Here is a 27,081-nt window from a genome sequence, read left to right as displayed (position 1 = left end):
ACCCACACCCTCGGTAGTGAAAGTGCAGAGTCCTAACCACTGGACCGCCAGGGAATTACCTAGAAATTCTTTTAGTGAGGGTTCATTAGTAGTAACTTCTTTGTTTTTGTCTGAAAATATCTTTGTATCGACTTCATTCTGAATGGTGACTTAACAGAATACACAAATCTAGGTTGACAGTCACTGGCTTATCACTGCCCTATCGTCTGTTAATTGCATGTGTGAAGTTATCTGTCCATCCAGCTATCGTTCTCTTCTTTTAAAGGCAGGTTACCTGCCATTACCTCTGGCTTGGTTTTAAATCTTCTCTTTGTCTTTGATGTTTTGCATCTTGATTATGATGTGGCTTTCTTTTTATTTATTCTGAATAGATATCGTGTAGTTTATGCTTTCATACATTTTTTAGAAGTTCACAGCCACTGTTTCTTTGAATAGGACTTCTCACACATTCTGTGTATTCTCGCTGTGTAGAAATCTGATTAGACATACATGAGGCCTTCTCACTGTCTCCTTCCAGGACTCTGAAACCCTCATATCTTTATCTCTGTCTCTAAAATACATTCTTAATAATTTCTTCAGATCTCTTTTTCCGTTCAGTAATTCTGCCTTCAGCAGCATCAAATCTACTATTCAGCCTACTCCTAGATTTTTAAGTAAATGCTTACATTTCTCATTTCTAGAAGTTTTGCTTAGTTCTTTTTCAAAATTACCTGGTTAGTTTTGATAGTCCCTTGTTCCTTACACTTTGATTCATTGTGCTGTTTCTACCTAAGGGGAGTCACTTTGTTTACCACAAATGAAGTGTTGCCATTTGTGACTTTCATTCAGGCTTGTCTGCAAAGTTTAAGTAAACCACACATTTGAGTTTTTGTTACCTGTACCAGAAGAGCAGTGTGCCTGAGGAAATACTTCATTTCACTTGGCTCTTTCATGCAATACCATCCCTCCGCCTTTCCTAGCATGTCAAACAGGAATGCAGACCCCTTGGTGATGTGTGCAGTGCCCAGTATGTATTCTTTTCAGCTTTTTTTTACCAGTGACAACCTGTATGTGACATTTTCTTTTGTTTTATTTTAAACAGAATGCCCATAATGCTACGTAGTTCAAACTGTGTTCTTACAGGAAAAACACCAGCAGAATTTGCCAAACTGAATGAATGTCCTTTAGATCCAGGTATGTGTGATTTCTTGGATTTGTGCCCCCTTCCTTTTTCTTTTTTTTTCTTTTGCTTTTGTTTTGCTCTTGCTGTTGTTTTACCACTTTTCCTCAAAAACAATACCAGCCTTTCTGCTTTATAGTCAACTTGGGTAAAACTTTGCAAAACATTGAGAAATTTGGTTCCAAATTTATTCTATTAGTCTGTATTTTTAAAAGATATACCGTTTCCTCTTTTATTTCAAATTTAAAACTTTAATACCCCAAGTTCTGATTTATTGCTGTGGTTTATCAGGCTTTCCTTTGTCTCTTTGCTCAGTGGTTTCTTTTGGTATGCTTAAAAATTCAAGAGTAATCTCACAAAGTTCCTTGTCTACCTCATCTGAAAAGTCACAAGTAGCTCACTTCAGGCTGTTTTAAATGCCGTATAGGGGCAAAAAATGAAGTTCTTCTGTTTAAATTTTTTAAAGTTATATTTTTGTACTTATTTCTAGGCAGTATTTTTTTTAAGTTTCAAGCTTAGCACTTAACAGAAAGTTCTTTTAACTTCTTAATTCATGTTTCACATTAATTTAGTTTATAGTTGCTCTAATCTAATTCCTTTAAATTTGCATTGATGTAGAATCCCAGAAGGTTTTGGAAAGAGGTTAACAAAGAACATGACTTTATTAGAAACAGGATTTTGCATAAGTCAAATATATTGCCTTGTTTTTGCTTATATCCTGAAGGTAAAATGAAGTCTCACTTTATCCTGTTCTGAATTGTGTGCAAAAGTACGTCATAATGTTTTACGAGTTTTATTGAATATCAAATATTATTTTGGAAACCTAATCTTAATCTGCCATTGTCAATGATTTGTTAGAAAACTAAGAGCAAATTTTAGCTTATATTGAAGATTGTCAGTTAATTCTGTGCTTATAAAATCTGAAGACTAATTTATTTAACATTTTTTTCATTCACCTCTCATATATGTCAGCTCCTGGTGATCCATAGACCAATAAGATGCGTCCCTTGTCTTCAAGATTATCATCTTGTGGTTCATTTGTATATAATCGTGTGCTGAGACTATTACCAATTTGTAAAACAATATTGACAAACCCCTTCGAACTGAGTGATGGCCAGCACCGTGAGGTGATGGAAGAGTGATCAGGAGATCACTGCCATTACTAAATCACACTGTTGGAAGAATAGCTGGTGACACCTTTCTTGTTTCCCTTGGGCAGGGGGCTACTTCATTGTTAAAGGAGTAGAAAAAGTTATTCTTATCCAAGAGCAGCTGTCTAAGAACAGGATCATCGTGGAGGCTGACAGAAAAGGGGCCGTGGGTGCTTCAGTCACCAGGTATGGATAGCAGGGACAATGTTCTTAAGAAATATTGATCATTCCATTAGTGTCAGATGATTATCGTTCAATATGGAGGTAGCCAGTTATTTCTCTCCAATAACAGGCAGTGTAGTAGTTAAACTATCTGCATTCAATTAATTGTGTAAGTCTGTAAGCATAGAGTATTGATTTAAAATTTCCAGTGATGAAAGTGTGAGACATCGCTCAAAAGGCCATTTGTTATTTTATTCAAGTTGAACTTTACGTTAATCTATAGCATTAAAGGAACTTTTAAAAAAGAAATTTAAAAAAACACTCTTTAGTTTTTCATGTGCCTTTTCAGTCTTTCACCATTTTACATATGTATTCTTACTCTGATATAATCAGAGACTATTTTATACTTAATGAATTGTATGTCATGTACTTAACATTGTATTGTTAGACCAACCTCCTTCATAGTGTACTCATTTTTCTACAACAGTATCCCTTATATCACTCCTGTAACTTCTTTTCTCTGATTTATTATTATGTAATTTGAAATTTGGATGTTAATGAGTTCTGGAAATAATAAAATGTGGCATAGTTAAAATGTCAGTATGCAATAGAGTTTCTCTTCTGACAGCCTACAGTGAACTGCTTGGCTTAGAGTTTCTGCATTTTTCTTTCTGGTGGAGAGGCAGCTAACAATAGTGCCCATTTATTGAGCAGTTACTAGGAGCCAGGCAGTGTACTAGGTGCTTTATATATATTTAATTGTCACCTCAGCCCTCCAAGATAAGTGCTGTTATTTCCATCTGAGTAACAGGCCTTGAGCACAAGGTGGCATCGATCATGAGGAAGCCAGCATTTGAATCCAGATCTAATAATTCTGCAACCCACATCTTCCCGTTGTATGCAGCTTTTAAAGCCAGGGCAATCAGGATTTGAATCCCACAGTTGTTTACTAGCTATGAGCTAGTTGGGGGAGTAGTTACTTAGCTTCTCTAAGCCTTGGTTTCCTTATATGTGATTTGGGGGCAACACTTCGAAATAAGTGTTCGTATGTAGGAGATTAGAGCTAGTGTAAGTAGAGTGAGTAACAGTACACACAGCATGTAGTGGGTGATCAGTATGTGTTATTATTGTGGTTGATTAAAGCTTGGAAATGTTTTTAAATCCACTAGGAAAATTACAGCTAACAGAGATCTATAGAAGGAGATTCCTTAGTTTCTTTTGGCTTCACTGTATACCAAGATTGTAGGTATATTTTATTGGATTATTAGTTTAAAAACTCATAGTATTTATTCATTTCCATGTAGTTTTCCCATTATAGTGTAGGTTCATTTTGAAGTTTTTCATTTCAAATGTATAAAATTGATCAGAAATATATCCCACACTACATTAAAGCAGTCCAGGTGGAATCAAAGTGAAGTAGGTCAAAATGAATTGGTGGTTGTCACTCATTCACACACAAAATTCCACCATAATCTCAAAGCTAAAGAAACAATTCTAGTGTTTTAAAATGTTGATGGAAGTGGTGGTGGAGGCAGGAGAGGAGTTGTGTAAAAAGACACCTATTTGGAAGGAAGGACCTTATTGATTGTTGTTGATGAGTTGAATCTTATTGATTGGTGGTCATTTGCTACTGCATGTTAACTAGCTTGGAACTAAGTGGGGATGTAGTTTAACCAACTTGTGTTTCCTTACAGCTCTACCCATGAGAAAAAAAGCAGAACCAATATGGCTGTGAAACAAGGACGATTTTATTTGAGGCATAATACTTTGTCAGAAGATATACCCATTGTCATCATATTTAAGGTGAGGCTGCAGGTATCTACTGAAAATTATAAAGAACTCTTTTTATGGTTTATTTTCATATGTAATTAGAAATTTGGAGCATAAGGAGTTCTAAGAATAAAGAGATTTGTGGCATAGAGAAGCTGTCAGTATTTAAAATTGAAAGCTAATAAGACTGGGCTTCAGGTACTTTTAAAAGTAGTGATCTATTTTGTTTTTTTTAGTAGATACATGGTGAAGAATTCCAAAGGTACAAAAGGGTATATAGTGATTAGTAAGCCTCCCACCCACCTGTACCTAACCACAGTTATCCTACCAAAGGATACCACTGCTACTGGTTACTTGTGCATCTCTCTAGAGATAGTCTGTGCATATACAGCACATGAGTATGTAGTAGGTTTCTTTTCTGTTTTTTTTACTTACATACATTGCACACTATTTTGCACTTAGCTTGTTTTCTTTTCTGTAACTTACATCTTGGAGATACTGTTATATTAGTGCATACAGAGCTACCATGTTCTTTTTATTTAAAATAAATAAATTTATGTATGTATGTATGTATGTATGTATGGCTGTGTTGGGTCTTTGTTGCTGCACGCAAGCTTTCTCTAGTGGCGAGCGGGGGCTACTCTTCATTGCAGTGTGCGGGCTTCTCATTGTGGTGGCTTCTCTTGTTGCAGAGCACGGGCTCTAGGCATGCGGGCTTCAGTAGTGCCACAACTACTTGTTGCAGAGCACAAGCTCTAGGCACGTGGGCTCAGTAGTTGTGGCTCGCGGGCCCTATAGTGCAGGCTCAGTAGTTGTGGCGGACAGGCTTAGTTGCTCCATGGCATGTGGGATCTTCCCGGACCAGGGCTCAAACCCATGTCTCCTGCATTGGCAGGGGGATTCTTAACCACTGCGCCACCAGGGAAGCCCTACCATGTTCTTGTTAACAAAGGGTTCCATTTATGAGTGTACCATAATTTATTTAACTATTCCCTTATCAGTGGACATATACAACTCTTGCTATTACAGAGCTGCTGTAATATTTTATACAGGGCAAGGATATCTGTAGGCTAAGTTCCTAGCAGTGGAATTTTCTAGGTCAGAGAGTATGGACCAAGTTTTTTGTTCTTTTTTATGGACTTCAGGATTCTGGTGAATTTCTTCATAAACACGAATCTTTAAAGCTGATTTATCTTGTTTGTGAATTGTTGACTTAGAACCCAAAAGACATTTTCCCATAGAAATAATGTTTAAATGGTATAGTCTTCTCAGATAATTCTCAGATAATAGTGGCCCATTTAGCCTGCTCTGCGACTTAAATATTATACATATTCTATGAATGGTTATTTGTAGTATTAGTCATTAATCAAACAGAAAAATAGTCAGCATTATGTGATACAGTTGATGCTCAGTAATTGCAGATTCTGTATTTGGCAGTTCTCCTACTTGCTAAAATTTATTTGTAACCCCCAAATCATCACGTGTGGTGATTTTACCGTTATTCACAGACACGTGCAGGGACAGAGCAGCGAAAAATTCGAGTCACCAAACGCGTAATTCCCAGCTGAGATCAATCATGGGGATACCCTGCCTTCTCATTTCAGCTCTCGTACTACAAACAAATGCCCTTTTTGTAGTCTATTTAGTGCCATGTTTTTCAAATTTTTGTACTTTTTGTAAGCGATCTTGTCGTTTAAAATGGGCCCAGGCATGGTGCTGATGTGCTGTGTAGTGTTTCTAATCACAAGAATGCTGCAGTGTGCCTTACGGGGGAAAACGTGTGTGTTAGATAAGCTTCATTCAGGAATGAGTTACAGTGCTGCTGAACGCAATCGCAATGTTAATGAGTCAACGATGATGTATATTAAATAAGGTGTCTTTAAACAGAACACACATAAAACAAGGTTCTGTATTGATCAGTTGAAGAAAGTGTAACCAGAGGCTCACAAGAACCTAACTCTGCATTTCTCCTGGGAACAATGTTTCACTGTTCACCAATTCAGTGTTTGCAGCAACTTTGTAGAACATGAGGTATATGGGTATAAAATGAATCTTGACAACTAGATTGATTGAAATAAAGAGCTCAGGTTATTTGAGGAATTACTGAAAGATACTGGGTAATTCAGATAATTTTAGAGGTTGATAAGCCACCAGTTGTTCATAGGTATTGAATGGATATTGACAAGTCAGGTTCATTAACTCAGGACATATCCATATTCTAAAAGCAATTACAAGAAGGAGCTTGTAGGAAATTTTTTTAATGCTTAGTATAGCTTAATGTGCTTTTGAGTTCTCTAAGTGAGATGATGCCATTTATTTCCTTTTTAGGATGATGATGATGATCGTAATAGCAGTACCATTATATTGGGGGGGCCAGAGAGAATTCTTAAATTTACTTTTTTATTACCTTTCTTCAAAGTTTATATTTTTTGTAATTATAATTTTTGTAAAAGGCAAAGTAATTTTGTCTTTTTTTTATAGGGATCCCACAGTGCTCAGTGCAGTATCTTGTGTACATAGTGGGATCTAGTGGATAAAGAAAATTTTATCTATGTAAAATTATGTCTCCAGCAGAGGGCAGTATGTTACCATGCATCAGAAGGACTTTTATGGATGGTTTCCATGCTTGAAGGTGCATAGGACTGCTTTCTTTAGACCAGACATTATAAATTAATTATAATGCAGATAATCTTATATCACTCATGGAAAATGGATCACTAGACACATGCATGCCTTAAAACCAGAAAATCTTTATTAAATACTTTTTTTGACTAGTTGACAAAAGTTTGATAAGACAGTTTCTTCTGTCAAATTTGTTTAATATTATGTTGTAAATGTATACATATATTTATAGCTGACTTATTAAATCCTTTTTAGAATGGGGCTATAAATGAACTGTGTGCATTTTTATGTAGCCAGTAGTTGAGATTTCAAACTTCTCCCTTTCTGATTATAAAATAGTCCTTGCATTGTAAAAATTCAGAAAGCCACTAAAAAGTATAAGTACTTTTTTGGATATATTTTTTTCAAGACCTTTTTTCCTTTGCTTTTGTAATATACACATTGATTTTATTTTATTTTTTTCATTTAACAATGAATTGTGACTAGCTTTCCTCATCTATTAATAAAATCCACATCATTATTTTTAGTAGGTGTTGTATTATAGAATGCGTGTATGTGGTAAAATCTATTAAGCAAATTCCTATAGTGTGACATTTACACGTCGTTTTTTTCCCCTAAGTTTTCACTCTTATACACACTCTGGGGGTCCTTGTACATACGTGTTTGTGCATGTTGCTGATTATTTTGTGAGACTTAATTCCTGGGCGTGGGATTATATATATTTTTAGAAACTTGGTGCATGTCATTAAATTTTTCTCCCGAAACATATTCATTACATTTTAATCAGCAGTATATATGAATTAAAATAAATATTTAGAAATTTTCAGTTCAAATAAATTAATTAAATTCATTGGTCACACATAGTCACTTTTTTTGGTCTCCCACAATAGGGATGTTTTAATAAACTTGTTTGAGAACCACTATTGAGACTTTCCCATCTGGGAGGGAGCATAGAATATTGATATCTTAGAATCAGACTGATCTAGGTTGATTTCCAGCCTCTCCACCTATTAGCTATGTGTCCTTGGGCAGATTTCCCAGTCTTCCTGAGTCTTGGATAACTATATCTAGTTTGTTATCCAAGTGAGCATTTCACCTAAGGGGGTTGTTTGAAGAGCAAATGAGATAATATATATTTCGAGCAGTAGACTGCGTAGAAAGACAATGCTATTTCTTTTTACTGAGTTCTTACACATTTAATGTCAGAAGCCCCGGAAAATAAAGTAGGATACGAGAAAAGTCACATCATTTCTCTTTTTGTGTTGTGTGGCCCTAACACAGACCTTGACAGTCATTAGGACTTGATGGTTGTTGATTGTAGCCAACAATTGGCTAAAAGTGACAGAAGCAGCAGGGCTTCCAGACTCCATGCTGAGTCTGAATATGATGGATAAAGCTTTTAAGGCCTAGATCAGCCTTATTAATGGACTTGAATCACTACAGACGTTCTCCTGCCCATGAATCTTCCCTACTTTACACTTGTATCCCTCAGTATTCAACAGTTGCACTATGATGGCATCTGTAGTCTGAAAATTTTTATGGGAGAGAGGACAAATATCAAGGGTGTTGGGCACTGTATTATATTGAAATTTTTGATCTTTAAAGAGAAAAAAATTACAACGTTAAAGTGGGCCATCACAGTTATTTTATTATCTGCTAGGACTGCTTTTGGTTGTCAGAAGTCAACCTAAAATGATAGGTTGACTTCTGTCTACTTTAAAGAAAAATTAGTGATTTCTGAATGTTAGATATTTTAACAACTTACCCATTTCCCTTCTTCACGTAATATATGTCAACATGTCACTGTTAGCTTACATATCATTCTCTTCTGCTCATTAGTATTCTTCTTTCTGTCTCTAAAAATCACACTTTTAGTCACACTTAGTGGATATCCAAGGAGAAGACTTCCTGCCACTTTTTAAAGAGCACCTCCCCTTATTTTTGTTCTTATTGCTGATTGCCAGACTGGGTGACCTTCTGCAGAAACATATTATCTCTGCTGTTTTTTCGTATGGTTATTGAATAGCATTCACTTTTTTTCTTTTACATCTTTATTGGAGTATAATTGTTTTACAATGGTGTGTTAGTTTCTGCTTTATAACGAAGTGAATCAGTTATACATATACATATGTTCCCATATCTCCTCCCTCTTGTGTCTCCCTCCCTCCCAGCCTCCCTATCCCACCCCTCAAGGTGGTCACAAAGCACCAAGCTGATCTCCCTGTTGCTATGCGGCTGCTTCCCACTAGCTATCTACCTTACGTTTGGTAGTGTATATATGTCCATGCGACTCTCTCACTTTGTCACAGCTTACCCTTCCCCCTCCCCATATCCTCAAGTCCATTCTCTAGTAGGTCTGTGTCTTTATTCCTGTCTTACACCTAGGTTCTTCATGACATTTTTTTCCCTTAGATTCCATATATATGTGTTAGCATACGGTATTTGTCTTTCTCTTTCTGACTTACTTCACTCTGTATGACAGACTCTAGGTCCATCCACCTCACTACAAATAACTCAATTTGGTTTCTTTTTATGGCTGAGTAATATTCCATTGTATATATGTGCCACATCTTCTTTATCCATTCATCTGATGTTAGACACTTAGGTTGCTTCCCTGTCCTGGCTATTGTAAATAGAGCTGCAATGAACATTTTGGTACATGACTCTTTTTGAATTATGGTTTTCTCAGGGTATATGCCCAGTAGTGGGATTGCTGGGTCATATGGTACTTCTATTTTTAGTTTTTTAAGGAACCTCCATACTGTTCTCCATAGTGGCTGTACCAATTCACATTCCCACCAGCAGTGCAAGAGTGTTCCCTTTTCTCCACACCCTCTCCAGCATTCACTTTTGACTTATTAGTTAGGTGAAATGATTTCAGATATCTGGAGTACAAAGAGTTCCATATAAAGCTAGTTTTCAGATGTCTGAATTATGTCTGTAACGCAAAATGGTTGGGCATTTTGCTGTCATTTCCATAGCAATATGTCATTTATTTGTAGGTGTGACTTCCAAAGGCTAAATAGTCATAAAGTCAGTTCCATCTTTGGAGCTGGAGCACAGTTGATGATAACCTGACTGAGTTATCACCCTGTATTTCAGTGATCTGTTATAGGAAGAGTTTAGGCCTTTTAGAGCAGAGCTTTGCCACTGATCATTCTTTATGCACATATGGTGTCATTTACCATGTGCTTGGCGTATCTTTGCTTCATAGCTTAGAAATATCTGGTAGGCCTAAGCAGTCTGTTTAGATTCACGTTAGGCCACTCGAGAGTTTTGTGCAATTATAAAATTACTACCTAGGTCAGCATCAGGACGACTTGAAGTGGCAATCCATATGTCAAATAAGGAAGGACTTTTTCATTATTAAACACCAAAAGAGGCAATCAAGTCTTTTTTACTTGGAGATTACTGAACTAAACAGTATTAAGGTAATATAGGTGACATTCAGATGATTTAGATGTTAACTTCCCTAAAGAAAGGGGGCTCAACCAGAAAGCCACTGCCATTTCAACTCTAGGATTCTATTTATGTTTTAGTGAGACTTTTTCCTGCTGCTTGGTTTGCCATCTGTCCTGTATAGCAGCAGTCCCCAACCTTTTTGGCACCAGGGACCAGTTTCGTGGAAGACAGTTTTTTCCATGGATGGGGCGGCAGTGGGGATGGTCCAAGCGGTAATGCGAGCGATGGGGAGCGGCAGATGAAGCTTCGCTCGCTTGCCTGCCACTCACCTCCTGCTGTGCGGCTCGGTTCCTAACAGGCCAAGACCGGTACCGGCCCACAGCCTGGGAGTTGGGGACCCCTGCTGTATAGGTCTCTTTTTAGTGTTCGGGCTTTCCTCTGAGAAGGGAGGTGCATTAGTTACAAAGTTTCACATCAAAGGTTTTAGAAAAGGTGACTGCAAACTATTGCCTTAGTACTGTTTTTTTTTTTAAATGTTTTGGTTCCGTTGAAACCCATATAACATTATTTTGAGAGACTGACAAGTAAAAATTAACCTATATTCTATTTAGCTTTTCACAGAGAAATATTCTCATCTGATGTTTCTGAGTGGCTACTTGGCAGACCAAGGAGGAAGTGCAGATGGTTCTACTTATACGCCATCACCATTGGAGTAGCTGCAACTCAGTGTGTTTGGTCAAAGGATAATCCATTTTTTTGTTTTTTGTTTTCATTTGTTTAAAAATTAGAACTGATAATTTTTTAGGATTGCTTTCTTCTTTAATCCATGAAAGACTAAATGTCTTAATGAATTTGTGTAATTTTTGGAGTTGGTGTCTAGTGTCCATTTGAATAAGTGCATCATATCAGAGATTAAGAAAACATGAAAATTAACATACAAAAAAGAGACCTGTATCCTTAGAACTTCTTTACTTGTTCACTAAACAAAACTTTTTTTGAACAAAACAAGTTATACACTTAAAATATATATTTTTTAAGTTTAGTAGATTTAATTCCCAAAGTTGGTCTGTTAGTTATCTGTGGTGAATAACAAATTACAGCAGAGTCTCTGTTGGTGAGGGGTTAGGGCATTGCTTGGCTGAGTGCTTCTGGCTCAGGGTCTTTCATGAGTCTAGGTGTCAGCCAGGGCTACAGTGGTCTGAAGGCTGGATTGAAGCTGGAGGGTGGCTCACCCTCAGGGTAAGAACCTTTGCTTCTCACCACTGGACCTTCCATGGATGCTTGAGTGTCTCCATGACATGGCTGCTGGCTGCCACAAGGGAGCCAGCAGGAAGCGGCAGTGCCTTCCATGACCGAGGCTCCGGAGCCATGCAGTCGTTTCCACCTTTTCTGTATAAATGAGTCATTAAGTTTAGCCCACACTCAAGGGGAGGAGAATTAGTCTTTACCTTTTGAAGAGAGTGTCAAAGAGTTCGTGAACATTTTCAAAACCATCACAGTTGGCCTGAAAGGGACATAGCATCTATTTAACTGCCTCCGAAAGCTTCAAAACTTTAAATAAGCTTACATCTGATCCTAAGGTATCCAAATCGAAGTTTAAGATACAGACTACTAAAATTCAAATGTAGAGTTGTAGAATGTTGAACTGGAAGGGGCCTGGTTGTGCCCTGTCGTGACAAAAGAAGAAACTGGGGTGGAGGAGGTGACGTGTAATAGTGGTTGTCCGGCCTGTTGTTGACATTCTCTCTTGGCTTTGGAGAGGTTCCCTTTCTGTTGTACTCAGGTTCATGTTCTCCATGTTCTGCATCGGACTCAAAATTCCTTTTTCCTTCTCTCTCTCTTGTGTGTGGAGAACTGAGAACTAGATCATTAAAGTTTAACTAGACAAGTACCCCTGGTTCTCTTTTCTCTGTGCAGCTAAAGGAAGAATTTTAATGCAAACGTAACTTTCCCCTTCACTCCTCTGCCAAGAGAGGTTTAGTGAGATTATGCTGTATTTCTTGATACGGCAGAATGCCAGGCAAATGTGTGAAGGAGTAAGCCTTAGTACCATATGGAATCTACAAAGACCTGCGTTGCCGGCTGCCACCTTGAAACACTTAAAGATAAGTGGGTTTCTTAAACCTAAGTGTGTTCTTGGTTTTATAAAAATCTCTTTAAAAACCTGTATCAAGTAGAGCTTGATATCTCTAGAATAGTGAAGTAAAACATCCGTTAAGAAAAATTCTTTTAGCCTGAAGGTGCATGATTTGACAGTTCTCAGAGAAATTAATCTTGTGACAAAACTAATTGGGGTTCTGTTTATTTTCAGCCATACATATTTTCTGATTTACTGCTCTTTGCCTGTTTTGTCTTGTTTCGTTTTGTTTTTTTCAGTTTGCCTTTGTAACTGTGACCAGTGTCTCCACTATACCTCCCTACTTCCTTTCTCATGATGAAAATCATAGGATACTTTAAATTATAGAAGACTGTACACATACAAAAAGTGCTTGAGAATGTTTGTTTTCCTCTTCCTCATCAAAATTTCTGTTTCAGGTTCTTCTGCAGCTTGGGCTATGGCTGCCAATGCCAGATGGCACCATTTCTGAGAAAAGAACTAGCTTTTGCTTAGAAGTAATACCCACAAACAATGCCAAATTAGCATAAGCAAATGTCAGTGAGTTAACACAAAGCCAGCACTCATTCTATCTTTTCTTTCCTTCCTAGGCCATGGGTGTTGAGAGTGACCAGGAAATCGTGCAGATGATTGGAACGGAGGAGCACGTGATGGCTGCATTTGGGCCCAGTTTGGAAGAGTGCCAGAAAGCTCAGATTTTCACACAGATGCAGGTGTGTCTTTTCATGTTGTCCTTTGCTACGAAAGGGAATTGGAGATTTAATGCTCCTCATTGATAAAGCATCAGATGCAGTGACTTTTAAGGGTACAGGTTTGGGGAGGATATTGGGGAGATGGGAGGAGTGGTAGAGAAGCTTCTTTGACTCATTATTTGAGGGACTGGAGGAAGGAGTTTGCCTAGACAAATTATCAGCCTTTGGTGTGTAACTTAGAAGCAGGCGGGCCAAGAGGCTTTTGTTCTGATAGAATAGCAAGTACTCTTCTTTTCCTTATTTGCCTGAGTGATACAGGTTTTTAAACTACAGCAACTCTAGTGTAGAAGGTTTTTTTTTCCATGTGTTTCTCTTTAATATTCCTTTTTATTCCCTACTTCCAGTTGCCTTCAGCATCCAGTTGTATGTGGTCTGTATCCCTTTTCCTGAATTCCCAGTGTGTCCAGCAAGAAACACCCAGGTTTAGAACCCCTTTACCACCACAGAGCCGTCGTTGACCTGCCTTGGGCACTACCAGTTGGAACCTGTGGATTGTAGGACAAGACTCAAAGATGAAGTTAGGGAACTGTATATATAATCAAAATAATTACACTTCCCTTTCTGTGTGACAGGGAGCCCTAATTGCCATACTTAGGATTTTTAGTTATACATTTGTAAAGTGCTTTCGTAAGTGTAAATCAATAGTGACATTCCTCATAGTCATCCTGGGAGGTAGGAATTCCTTACTGTAGAAGCACAATGGACAATTATATATCCATCCATATATTGTCTGTTCTGTGGGTTGCTTACAAGGTATAAATTCCATGCTGCTTTTTTCTTGTCACCCAGGATGTTATTAGAGATAGTATCTTATATCTGTTAGTATGTGTTCTGAAAAGTCAAACCAGTCTTGATATTTTCATAGACTGAGCCAAACATTTAGGAAGGTTGATTGTCATATGTAAGTACATATAATTCAAAAGCACAAATCAGTAGGGATTATTCTTATCACTGCCTTCTTTTTCTGTAGTTAATTTACAGTCAACTCTAGTTATCAGGCAGGCAGCATCAGGAAAAGTTGTTTGGATTTAGGGGATTCTAATTTTGCTCTTCATTGAAAGTGAAATATTTAGTGAATATGCATTTTTGTTATAAACTGAAATTACGTTGTCCAAGGGCTCCAAGAACGTGAAGAGAAAATGTTAAGCAACACTGAGGAATTGGCTCAATTTTGGAAGACGCACTCTATGCTTTAAAGCTGTATAATGCCTTGGAAGAACGATTTACCTTAATGCTACCCCCGTGGATTCAGTGAGATCCATTATTCATTTATTACAAACATCATCATTGTTGGTCAGATAACCTTTTCACTGTAAAGCTATTTGAGCAGGGGCTAAACAGTGGGTTGGAAAAACATTCATTTATTTCTCTTAAATAGGTACTGACAGAAAATTTTAGCTAACGGAGCTAGAAAAGTTCAGTTAAAAGATGAGGAGAGGGCCTCCCTGGTGGCGCAGTGGTTGAGAGTCCACCTGCCGATGCAGGGGATACGGGTTTGTGCCCCGGTCCGGGAGGATCCCATGTGCCGCGGAGCAGCTGGGCCTGTGAGCCATGGCCACTGAGCCTGCGCATCCGGAGCCTGTGCTCCGCAGCGGGAGAGGCCACAGCAGTGAGAGGCCCGCGTACCGCAAAAAAAAAAAAAAAAAAAAAAAAAAGATAGGAGAATGTGCAGTTATTTAACTTAAGAAAGACAAATGTTCCTAACGTGAGAAAGACAAACAGGAAGTAGAAGTTTGAGATGGCTTGTTCTCTGAATGCTGGATTAAAGCAAAGATTAATTATTTGCAACTGATGAAAGGTAACAGAGGCACGGGTAATCCAAAATGGTTGATAAATTGAACATATGAGTTACGGTAACATGAATATTTTATGTTATTCTAATCGAAAATGTAGCAAGTACACTTTATCTTACGTAATAGAACTTTTGATGACATGGCACTTTAGTGGATTGCTTAAAATCTGTGTTTTGTTTTGTCTTTAATGCTTCCCTTTTCAGTGATTCCTCCACTTCTGCTCACAAAGCCTTTTTGCTGTTACATTGGTCATGGATGTTTTACATTTTCATTGCCAGGGGCTCTGATAAATAGAGAAGAAATTAGTTATTACCTTTTTGGGAGGATAGGATGCACTAGGGGTGTCATCTTGGCCTGTTTATGAACAGATTGGGCTCTTACCCTAACCCTCACACTGTGAACCCCTGGCAACTTTATTAGGTATTCTAGGGAAAAGGTGGCTTTCTGCTACATCAGAAAGAATACCAGGCTCCCCTGTGTTCCTCTGTTTCTTCCTTAAAGAAGTGAAGAATCTATAGCCTCTTTCCCAAGGGAACTAGAAGACCAAAATTTAATGAAGACAGTTCAGTTTAGGGAAAACTGAAGTGCCTATCTATTCGTGGTTCCCACCAACTGCTGACTTGCCTCAGTTAGTTACTTACTTACTACTTACTTCTAGGTTACCCACAGCTTGTGTTTTAAAGGTCTTAAGTTTATTTTACACTCTAAATGACCTTTTTTTTTAACCAGGGGAGATTCCTAGATTTGATGTCCAGTCTTAACAGAGGAGTTCCATTTAGTTCTAGGCACTATTTTAGTCATTAGGAATCGAGGAAAAAGACGACATATCATCTAGTAAGAGAGCCATACAGGTAAATAGACAATTAAAATATAGTGTGATCTGAACATGAATGGAAGTACTCAATTCTTTATATATAAGGAATTAAAATAACACAGAGAAAGGAGTGTGGTTAGGAGAGGCTTCAAAGAGGAAGTGATACCTGATCTAGGTTTTGCAGCATGGAGAAGAAATTTCCCAGGCAGGTAAATGGGGACAGGAATTCCAGGATAAAGAATCATCCCTTTCTTCTAACTGAAAACCAGTTAAAAAAAAAAAAAAAAAAAAAAGCATTCATTGCTTTTACAAAATAATAACCACATTATCCTCTTCTTTTCAAACTTTTTTTTATGGAAAAATTTCAACATGTGCAAAGTATACGGAATAGTATTATGAACCCCGTGTGCCTATCACCCAGCTTCAACAATTAAAAACACTTTGCCATTCTTGTTTCATCTAAATCTCTACCTCCTCCTCACCTATTACTTGATTAGTTTTTAATATTTTATTTTTTTAGGTAAAATGTATATACACTGATAAGTACAAATCTTAATTGTATAATTTTTATAAGATATAGAATACTTCCATTACCCCGGAAAGTTCCCTCATGCCCCTCCTAGTTAGTTTTCACCTCTGTTATCTTCTTCCCCCACTGATCTTATTTTTTCACCATAGATTAGTTTTGCCTGTTCTAGAATTTTATATATGGAATTATGCAGTGTATACTTCTTGGTGTCCAGCTTTGTTTGTGGAGTGTATTGTCTTAGATTCAGCCAAGTTGTTCCTCTTTATGTCATCTATCCATGTGGTCTGTTCCTTTTTATTGCTTTTTTGTTTTCTGTGTGTTTTTTTTGTCTTTTTTTTTTTTTTTTTTTTTTGTTTAATTTGGCCACACTGCGCAGCTTGCAGGTTCTTAGTTCCCCGACTGGGGATTGAACCTGCACCCCTGCAGTGAAAGCATGGAGTCCTAACCACTGGACCACCAGGGAATTCCCATGTTCCTTTTTATTGCTGAGTAGTGTTCCATTGTTTGAATATACCACAGTTTGTTATCTTTTCCTGTTGATGGACGTTTGGTTTGTTTCACTCTTTTCCTGTTATGAATAAAACTGCCGTAAATGTTTGTGTACAAGACTCTGCCTGAACAGTTTGGCATTTCTCTCAGATAAATACCTAGGTGTAGAATTTCTGGATCAAAAAGCGGTTGTGTATGTAACTTTTATAAAGTTGGAACTGCCAGATCTTTTTCCAAAGTGATGGTACCATTTTGCAGTCCCCCCAGCTGTGTCTGAGAGTTCTGATTGCTTCACATCCTCACCAACATTCAGTGTTGTCAGTCTTTTTTAACTTTAGCTGTTCTAGTGGGTGTTTGGTGGTATCTCATTGTGGTTTTAATCATGCATTTTCCAGATGACAAAGGATGTTGAACACTTTTTCATGTGCTTATCGACTTCCTTTGTGAGGTGTCTGTCCAAATCTTTCGCTCGTTTTCCTTATTGAATTGCCTTTTTATTATTGAATTTCAGAGTCCTCTTTAAAAAATATAAATATAAAAAAATAAAATTAAAATTAAAAAATATATATACATATATCCTGGATATAAATCCCTTGTCAGGTTTATGTATTACAGGCATTTTCTCCCAGCCCATTACTTCCCTATTCATTATCTTAACTGTGATGAGCAGTTTTTAATTTTGATAAAATCTGATTATCAATAGGGTGTTTTTATTTGTTTTTTTATGGTTATTGATTTCCATTTAAAGAAATCTTTGCCTACCCCAAGAGCAGTAACATAGTCTATGTTTTATTCTGGAAGCATTATAGTTTTACTTCTTATGTTTATGTCTAAAATCCATCTTAAACTAATTTTCTATTTGGTGTGAAATAAGGGTCAAGGTTAATTTTTTACTTTATGGGTATTTAGTTGTTTTGACATCATTTATTGAAAAGACTTTCCTTCGCCCATTGAATTGCTTTGGCACTTTTGTCAAAATTCAATTGACCATAAAAGTTGGTTTATTTCCACACTTGTTATTCTCTTCCATTGATCCATTTGTCCTTACCCTTGCATCACACTGTCTTGATTACTATAGCTTTATAGTTGAAATCATGTAATGTAAATCCTCTGACTTCTTCAGGATTGTTTCGGCTATTCTTTTTCATTTCCATATATATTTTGGAATCAATCAATTTTTGTTTTTTAGAAAGCCTGCCAGGAGTATAATTAGCAATTATGATATATCTCTTGGTCAGTTTGGAGAGAATTTTAACAGTAAGCCATCTTAACACTATTATATGTTCCAGTCCATGAAAATGGCATAACCCTCAATTTATTTAGGTTTTGTTTTCTTTCAGCAATGCTTTGTTGATTTCAGGATAGAGGTCATACATGGTGTAATTCCTTCTTGAGGGGAAAAACTACTACCCCAAAGCGTTAACTATAGACTGTGGTGCTCTGTGGGAGGAAGACTGATGGCTGATACATCTATCTCCTCTGTATTTTCTAAATTTCCTACAATGATCATGTATCAATTTTATAGTAAGAAAACAAATTATAAAATAAAAAGGGAACCAGTATATTAAATAGCATGTAAATGCTACTTTGTCATTGATTTATGACAAATGTTGATTTTTGACTAGGACCAATTCAGCTTTCTCTATAAGCAGGATCCTTGTCTGTTTTGCTTATAGTGTCATGTATGGGTAGTTTAACAAATTCTCTCTGATGGTGTCATTCAAACATTATTATAAGTATATTCTGTTTTTTACAGGCATTAAAATACATAGGGAACAAAGTAAGAAGGCAAAGGATGTGGGGAGGTGGACCAAAGAAAACCAAAATAGAAGAAGCAAGAGAGCTCCTGGCTTCTACCATTCTGACGCATGTACCAGTGAGTAACCCCTGTGCAACTGAATAATGATCATTGTGGGGTCCATGCATTTCTGTTAAAGAATTTTGAATACAAGTTTACATTAATTCAAGTATAGCTCCTTAAGAAAAGAGAGAATCCTAAAGAGGACTCTCCAGTGGACTGCCCTGGAAATAATCTTCCATTATCAATAGTTTATTTGTACTTAGAGAATGTTAACTGTATTGTATCATCATCATGTTTACTCTCTCTTGGTTCTTATTTCAATCCAAAATTACAGTTTTTTTATATTCATGTATATAGTAGCACTGCTATTAGATTTCTCCTTTTGAAGGACAGGGATGGTGTTTTAGATATTTTTAAATAACTTAAAGCGAGCTTACAGTGCCTTGCTCATATGGATACTTTTTTTTAAATTGTGGTAAAATATACATAACATAAAATTTACCTCTTTAAAAAAAATTTTTTTTATTTATGTATTTATTTTTGGCTGTGTTGGGTCTTCGTTGCTGCGTGTGGGCTTCCTCTAGTTGTGGCGAGCAGGGGCTACTTTTCGTTGCGGTGCACGGGCTTCTCATTGTCGTGGCTTCTGTTGTTGTGGAGCACAAGCTTTAGGCGCATGGGCTTCAGTAGTTGTGGCACACGGGCTCAGTAGTTGTGGCTCATGGGCTCTAGAGCGCAGGCTCAGTAGTTATGGCACACAGGCTGGGATCTTCCTGGACCAGGGCTCAAACCCGTGTCCCCTGCATTACGAGGTGGATTCTTAACCACTGCGCCACCAGGGAAGTCCCAAAAATTTACCATTTTTATATGTACATTTCTGAGGCATTAGGTACATTCTCAATGTTATGTTACCATCACTGCCATAGATACTTATTAAAATATTGGATGGGCTTATCTCCTAGACCTTATTAAAATATTGGATGGGCTATCTCCTAGACCTATTTATTGCTTGAATTTTAGAGTTCACATTGTCCAGCCTCCTTCACTTACAGTGAAGATGCTCAGGTCTGGCAAAGCTAGATGATTTACCTTTTCATCCAGCTGGTTAGTTGTCAGAGAGAGAGAGAGAGCTAGAATCCCCTCTTCTGACCCTTAATATTTATTTTTTTAAATTAACTTATTATTAAACAGAGATCAGCCAAGTTGGCAAGAGTCATTCTTCCCCCACTCCCATTTAATATATATGCTACTCTTTCTAAGTTATAAAATTATTTGTTAGTCAGACTATCTTGTTAACCAAATAGTCCGGTTTTTGATGAATTAGCATGTGTATTATACATGATGATCTAATTCAGGGATTGCAGACTCTACATTCAGGGGCTGATTATATATAAAGGAAAGTTGAAGGAACTGCAGAAGTGAACAGTGACCACCTAAACTGAATCTTAATGATTGTTTTCTTATTTTGAAACACCTTATTAGCCAAATAATATGGGTCTCTGATTCTGCCCTTTGGCTGCCACTCATTTATGTCTATCCTTGATCTAATTCAAAGAATTAGAAAACTCTTAATGTTAAAGCTGTGTCTGAACTGAATTTTAGGTGATTAGAAAAACAGTTTAAAACTCAAAATAGCAAAAATGAGTAGTGGAAACAACAAGGGCTTTAGAGCCAGAGAGACAAGGGTTCAAACTGGGTTTCTTAACTTCCTAGCTGATTTACTTTGGGCAAATCTTCACTTTTCTAAGCTTCAGTTTTCTCATCTGAACAATGAAACTAATACCATTGTGCCAATTCAGTGATAGGGTGCACATAAAGCTCCATGGTTTGCTGGCTCCCAGACATGGCCATCACGTCTCCATTGGGGCCTCACTTAGCTTTGTACAACAGCTGAGGAGACCTTTTGGTTAAAGAGCCTTAGCTGATAGAATGCTGGCTATACCGAAATTTATTTATGTAAATTGATAAAGCTGAACATTGGTACTTTTGTGTGGTTACAGTGGGCCTAAGCTACCGTTTTTATAGTTTTGTTAGGGCTTCCCTGGTGACGCAGTGGTTAAGAATCCACCTCGTAACACAGGGGACACGGGTTCGAGCCCTGGTCCAGGAAAATCCCACATGCTGTGGAGCAGCTAAGCCCGTGAGCCACAACTACTGAACCAGCGTGCTACAACTACTGAAGCCCGCGTGCCTAGAGCCTGTGCTCCGCAACAAGAGAAGCCACCGCGATGAGAAGCCTGTGCACTGCAATGAAGAGCAGCCCCTGCTCACCGCAACTAGAGAAAGCCCGCGCACAGCAACGAAGACCCAATGCAGCCAAAAATAAATAAATAAAATAAATAAATTCTTTTAAAAAAGAAGTTTTGTTATATATGATCCAGTGAGGAGTAAAGTCAGAATAGATAAACCAAGCAAAGACCTTCATTTTCCAGAATGGTTTAGGACAATATTTACCTAAGAATACTGTTAGAGGTGATTTTAGATGATATAAGGACATTTTTCTTTAAATAATTATGTACTTATTAGAAAAAATACAACTAGCACATTAAATCCATTTCTGTGGTATTTAGGATTTTATGGTATTATTGTATAGATGAAGCTTACTTAAAAATTAGTTGTTTAAAGTTGACAAAAAATATTAAATAATTAGTACTTTAAGTGTTACAGAGATATGACAGTAATCATGATGGTGGTACTTGAACGACTAAAATGTAGAAAGCACTGGTTCAGATGTATCTACATAGAGGGAGAGAGATGGGCAGGATGCTCAGCAGTCCCTGCACTTGTACTTGAGGCTTTGGCTCCGAAGGCCAGCCTCTCAGTTCCTTGGAAGTGAGAGTTTTTCAGACTACGTAGTAGAGTCAGCATCACCTGGGAACTTGCCAGAAGTTCCTGGACTCTACCATAGACATACTGAGTCAGACACTCTGGGAGTGGGGCCCAGCAGTCTGTTCTAACAGGCCCTGCAATAATTATGATGCACACTAAAATTTGGAAACCACTGCTCTAAGGGTTTCCCCAAGATGCCTAAGACCTCTTTTTCCTCCAAGGTAATATTAAAAGGACTCCAGAGTTTTGGCGATAACAATTCTGTTTCAGTGTTCCAAGCTCATTTGGTAGGTCTTTTTTCTCTCCCTCTTTCAGATAGTTCACAAAGGGATAATGGAACTATTATTGGCATTCTACCAAAAAGTGATGTCAGCTACTAGATTAAAGGATTCCCACTCTCTATATCAGTAGGAAAAATGGGCTCAGTATTAACTTATTTTTTCAATTTAGACCTAAGGTTTACTTTTCAGCATATAGTAGTTTAAAAAGTGGGGAACGGCAAAATGAGTTAATGTTCAAGTGCCTTTTAAAGTGCAGTGGGGCATCTGCTGTAAATATCCATGTTTATTTCTACTTATAAATGTCTTGGGAGAGTCTCCCACTATTTATGCAAAATAAACACGTGATACGGACTTTGTTAAAAGTTGAAAATTTGGTTAATGAAAATTTGCTTCATTTTTTTCATTAACAAAATAAGTAAATACAACTAGAAGAGTTACATGTTCAATGTAACTCACCACATTAAAATCAGAAAAAAAAATAAATTAGATGTATCTGAATGGAGGACCATACAGTTTGTAAATACCAACTGAGAATGTAAATTACTTATAGCTACTCAAAGACTGGGTTCTTCTGCTCAGTGTTGTGGTAATTGGTGTTAGGGTTGTAGGGTTTTTTGGTTTGTTTGTTTGTTTGAGGATGGACCAGAGACTTTTCTTTTTGAAGATCTAGATTTATTCCAACCTTTCTTATTGATGTAATTGTTTTGTGGGTACAAGATGACAAAATAGCTTTTAGGGCTGCTTTTTCTCTTACCACATTCCAAAATTAACACATTTCTTTTAACACATTCTAAAGTTCTCAGTAATAGAAAGGGGATAAATTGACCTAATGAAGACGTGAAACTTCCTTTGAAGGAGAATGAACTTTTGGAAACATATACAGAGTTTCTAACATCCTATATCATTTAGTGTAATTCCTTAGCAGCAGCAGAAAAACGTGTGAAGGAGACCAGTTGCTGTTCTTTAATCTGTCGTAGTGATAAACTTAATAGGATACCATTGGGATCTTACTCAATGATTAAGGAAAGTAAAACAGAAATTTTATAATATGAATTTTCTATAGACAAGCCTATAAAATGTTCCTTAGAATTGGCAGAAGCTTAGTCCGTACTCTCAGAACTCATCGTTTAGGTTGTAGAGAAAGAATTTACCTAGTTACCTAAGGTTTTTGTCTCCCCAAACAAACCAGTGCAATGATTTAACCAGTTCTGATTTAACTTACTGATTGGGTGAGATTTGTTTATGTAGATTTCAGTTGTAGAAGAGAAAATTGAATAGAACATTTGCAGCAAATTTATTCATCAGTCTGTTGATTCATTCCGTAGATATTTGGTGAGTCCTGACAATATACCATTCCTGTTATTTATTGCTGCATAACAAACATTTCCAAAATTTAATGGCTTGAGATAACTGTTTATTGCTCTCTCTCATGGTTCTCTGGTTTGACTGGGCTCAGTGGTGGGGAAGGAGGTTCTCAGTTTGGGTCTCATGAAGTTGCAGACAGATAGCAGCTGAGGATGGAGTCATCCAAAGGCTTGACTGGGGTGGACATCCAAGATGCGTCTTCACTCATATCTCTGGCTCCTCATTGCTTTTCCAAGTGGCCCTTTTCTCCCCAACAAAGTGTTCTAGACTTCTCACATGGTACTTCAGGACTTTAAGAAAAAGGAAGTGGAAACTTCTAGTTTACAGGCCAACCCAAAGGGGGTGATGGACTCCATCTCTTAATGAAGGAATGGCATAAAACATATAGGGAGGGAAGGAGTTGATGGTGGTCATCTTTGAAGAAAAGGTATTGAGGTACACAGGTATTGAGTACAAAGATGAAAAGTCATCATCTCAGCTCTCAGGAAGTTTATAGACTAGTTGAATTTCTTTGAATAGGGAGAATCAAAACAATTCATTATTTTCTTACTTAAATATGATAACATTGACTGTTTTCTTGAGGCACCTTAAATTTTAATGTGCATTGTCTCAAAAATTTTCTCTGATTTCTGAATTACAGGTTAAAGAATTCAATTTCCGAGCCAAATGTATCTATACTGCAGTGATGGTGCGAAGAGTAATTCTGGCCCAAGGAGATAATAAAGTTGACGACAGAGATTATTATGGTAACAAGCGATTGGAGTTGGCAGGACAGGTGATTTAATTATTTTATGTCAGGAATCTTATTTTATTTTCCTCAATAAAAATTAATTTAGTGTTCATTTTAGATAGGAGGAAGAGATGGTTGAATGGAATATAGGTTTTGTATATTTGGAGTATAAACATTCACACATGACTTACTATCTCTGACTTAACAATTGCTATGAAAACTCTTAGTTCTTTAAATATGTTAATAGTGTTACCTATATTATATCTTTTTTTGAGATGTTTACCCTCATTCTGTTTAATGTAGGACGTGATGTATGGCTTTAAGTAGTATCATTTATTCAGTTAACAAGTATTTATTAAACTCCTATCGTGTGCCAGGCATAGTTCTAGAAACTGGTATACAGGGAAAATAAGACAGACAAAGGTCCCTTTTCTCTTAGTCCATATAGTCTAGTGAGAGAGATAGACGATAGACAATAAACAAGTAAACAATCCCCTAACTTTTTTGGTGATGTAGTAGAAGTAGGTTAGTGAGGACATCTTTTATCTCATTTTCAGTCTTAGCCTGATAAATTTTATCTTATTTTGAGAGTATGTATCCCCTTCAACTGGGTAACAGGTGTCTAAAACTTTGAAACTTCATGTTTCAGCATTTAAATCAGAAATTCCCTTTAAATCAAACAGCTAGAATATAGACCTGGCTGCTTTTGATATTTTCTCTCTGTTTTATTTATTTATTTATTTAGTTGGTTGGTTGTTGGTTGCACTGGGTCTCAGTTGTGGTGGGTCTTAGTTGCGGCAGGCAGGCTCCTTACTTGTGGCTCCAGGGCTCTTTAGTTGCAGTTTGCCAGCTCCTTAGTTGCAGCAGGCGGATTCCTTACTTGTGGCATGCAAACTCTTAGTTGCGGCATACATGTGAGATCTAGTTCCTTGACCAGGGATTGAACCCAGGCCCTCTGCATTGGGAGTGCAGAGTCTTATCCACTGTGCCACCAGGGAAGTCCCTACCTTTGGTTTTAAAAAAGTGTCTTGGTGTGGTGGTCTCTGTTAATATCCTACTTAGGGTTCACTAAGTTCTTAAGTCTGTAAATTTATGTCTAACCAAATTTGAGACATTTTTAGTCTTTATTTCTTCAAATGTCTTTTTTGTACTATTCTCTCTTCTCCTTCTGACTCAGATTATATTGTTAGACCCTTTGGTATTAAGGCTCTTGATTTTTTTTCAGTTTTACTCTCTTCTTCAGATTGGATAATTTCTGTTGATCTATTTTCAGGTTCCCTTACTTTTTCTTATGTTGTCTCTAATATGCTATTACACTCATCCAGTTAATTTTTTAGTTTAGGTATTGTATTTTTCAGTTGTAGAAATTTCATTTGGGTATTTTTTCTCTACTGAGATTTCTTGTTTGTTTATTCATCACAACCATAGTTTCATTTACACCCTTGAACTTTAACAGCTGTTTTAGAATCCTGGTCTAATTCCAACATATCAATCATCTCCGGATCAATCTCTTGATTAAATTTTCTCTTGAGTATGGGTCATGTTCTCCTTTTTCTTCATGTGTGTAACAATCTTGGATTGTATCCTGATGGACATTGTGGATGATGAATGGTAGAGACTCGGGATTCTGTTTTATTCTTCTGAAGAATGTTTGTTTTTTGTTTGTTTTAAGGCATTTAACTTGGCTGTAAACCTCTGAATCCTGTCTCCTTGCAGCAAACAGCTGAAACATTCTGTATAGTTCTTTCAACCATAGCTGGACTGTAAGATGTTCCTTCCCCCATTCTTGTGGTTATTTGTCTTACCAATTTAAGCAAGTATTTTTAATTTTTAAAGAACAATGTTATGATTAAAAAATAATGTAACAGTAAACATTATAAAACAGCAGATATTAAAACTAATAATACACAGTAAAAATGTTTTTAAAACATAACGTATTAGCACAGTAAAAAGACTTTCAAACAATTACAAGAAAGTTTACAGTGAAAATGAGTCTTTCTCCCACTCTGACCCCCCCACCCTTTCACCTGACCCAATTCTCAGTTCCTCCCCCCAGTAATGTTCACTTTTCTCGTCATCTCCTCTGTCCTTCCAGAGACACCCTATGCATATACAAATATCTTTATTAACTGGCTTTTTAAAGTTTTACTGTTGGAAACTCATGGCTTGTGGACATTCAGGCCTGTGTGAATTTATGCTAAGTTTTCTGGCCTCATTTGGGGTCCTTTGTCAAGGGCAAGTTTGGAGTCAGGCTTTGCAGTTTTAGGAGAAATCACATAAAGGAACATTTTGTCCTCATTAGTATGAAACGAATATTCAAAGCAGTATGTCTGCTTACTTAGTGGGGATTTAATCATTAAATGTGTGTGTTGCCACAGAAATTGACATATGCCTGCTTTTGTGTATGTGCTTTTTAGTTACGAAAATTTTCATGCATATAGGACTATATATAACACGTATGTGTGTTTGTGTATTAAGACTCAATAAAGCAGATATTCACATGTCCCAGCTCAAGAGTGAACACAGCATTAGTATGTTTGGATCTTTTTATGTGCTTTCTCTGATTCTCTCCTGCCCCTCCCATCTGTCTGTTCTGGAGGCTCTGGCCAGGTGCCTGCCTATTTACCTGGTGCAAAGCCATCCCAACACATTCCTGAGCATTTACTGTGAGATTCGGTGAAGCACAGGTCCATTTCCCAGGAGCATCCCTCAGCAGGCCTGAGCTTCATGTGTGAGTTTCAAGATTTTTAAAGCATGAAGTCTTACTCAGAATCCCAATATTGAAACAGATAAAAGTTGAGCCTCTCTGGTTGAGGTGGGGTATAAGGGCTTCTTTCTCTGCCTGTTTCCCCTTCCCCTGAAACTCCTCTGTGAAGTTCATAAACACAGTCTTACTGCTCTACAGAACCAGGTGTAGACTCTTTTTTTTTTTTGGCCGCGAGGCATGTGGGATCTTAGCTCCCCGACCAGTGATCGATCCCACACCCCCTGCACTGGAAGGTGAAGTCTTAACCACTGGACCGCCAGGGAAGTCCCCAGGTGCAGACTGTTTAGCAGGCTTGTCAGGGTCCTTGATGATCTTGCCCCTGTGCACCTTTCCAGCCTCATCTCATGCTAAAGTGAGCCACTCCTTCCCAAACACAGTGTGATGCTCTTTCATCCTTTGAGTTATGTCTTCTGCCTAAGTTGCCCCTCCCTTATCTCCTCTTCTCCTTCCCCATCATGAGGAGCTCCTACGCATTCATCATTCTTTGAATCACCCTCTTTGAAACCACCTGTGAACCCCAGGAGTAGTTAGTAGCTCAGTCGTTTAGGTCTT

At 37.4% G+C, this 27,081-nt stretch overlaps 1 protein-coding gene across 2 annotated transcripts in view; it reads left to right on the top strand.

Annotated features, from left to right (window-relative positions):
• POLR3B (RNA polymerase III subunit B) overlaps positions 1 to 27,081 on the top strand; it is a 113,642-nt gene that overhangs the window by 16,530 nt on the left and 70,031 nt on the right. For both annotated transcript variants that reach the window (XM_060113129.1, XM_060113130.1), the window contains exons 7-12: positions 1,082 to 1,173; positions 2,379 to 2,496; positions 4,167 to 4,275; positions 12,973 to 13,095; positions 18,516 to 18,635; positions 23,673 to 23,807. In XM_060113129.1, the coding sequence (XP_059969112.1) occupies positions 1,082 to 1,173; positions 2,379 to 2,496; positions 4,167 to 4,275; positions 12,973 to 13,095; positions 18,516 to 18,635; positions 23,673 to 23,807 (697 nt within the window). The remainder of the gene's footprint in view (positions 1 to 1,081; positions 1,174 to 2,378; positions 2,497 to 4,166; positions 4,276 to 12,972; positions 13,096 to 18,515; positions 18,636 to 23,672; positions 23,808 to 27,081) is intronic.

Source organism: Mesoplodon densirostris, chromosome 11, assembly GCF_025265405.1.
Source record: "Mesoplodon densirostris isolate mMesDen1 chromosome 11, mMesDen1 primary haplotype, whole genome shotgun sequence".
In the NCBI taxonomy this organism is placed as follows: domain Eukaryota; kingdom Metazoa; phylum Chordata; class Mammalia; order Artiodactyla; family Ziphiidae; genus Mesoplodon; species Mesoplodon densirostris.
The sequence above is the reverse complement of the archived record's forward strand: the minus strand, read 5'-3'. Positions and strand labels throughout refer to the sequence as shown.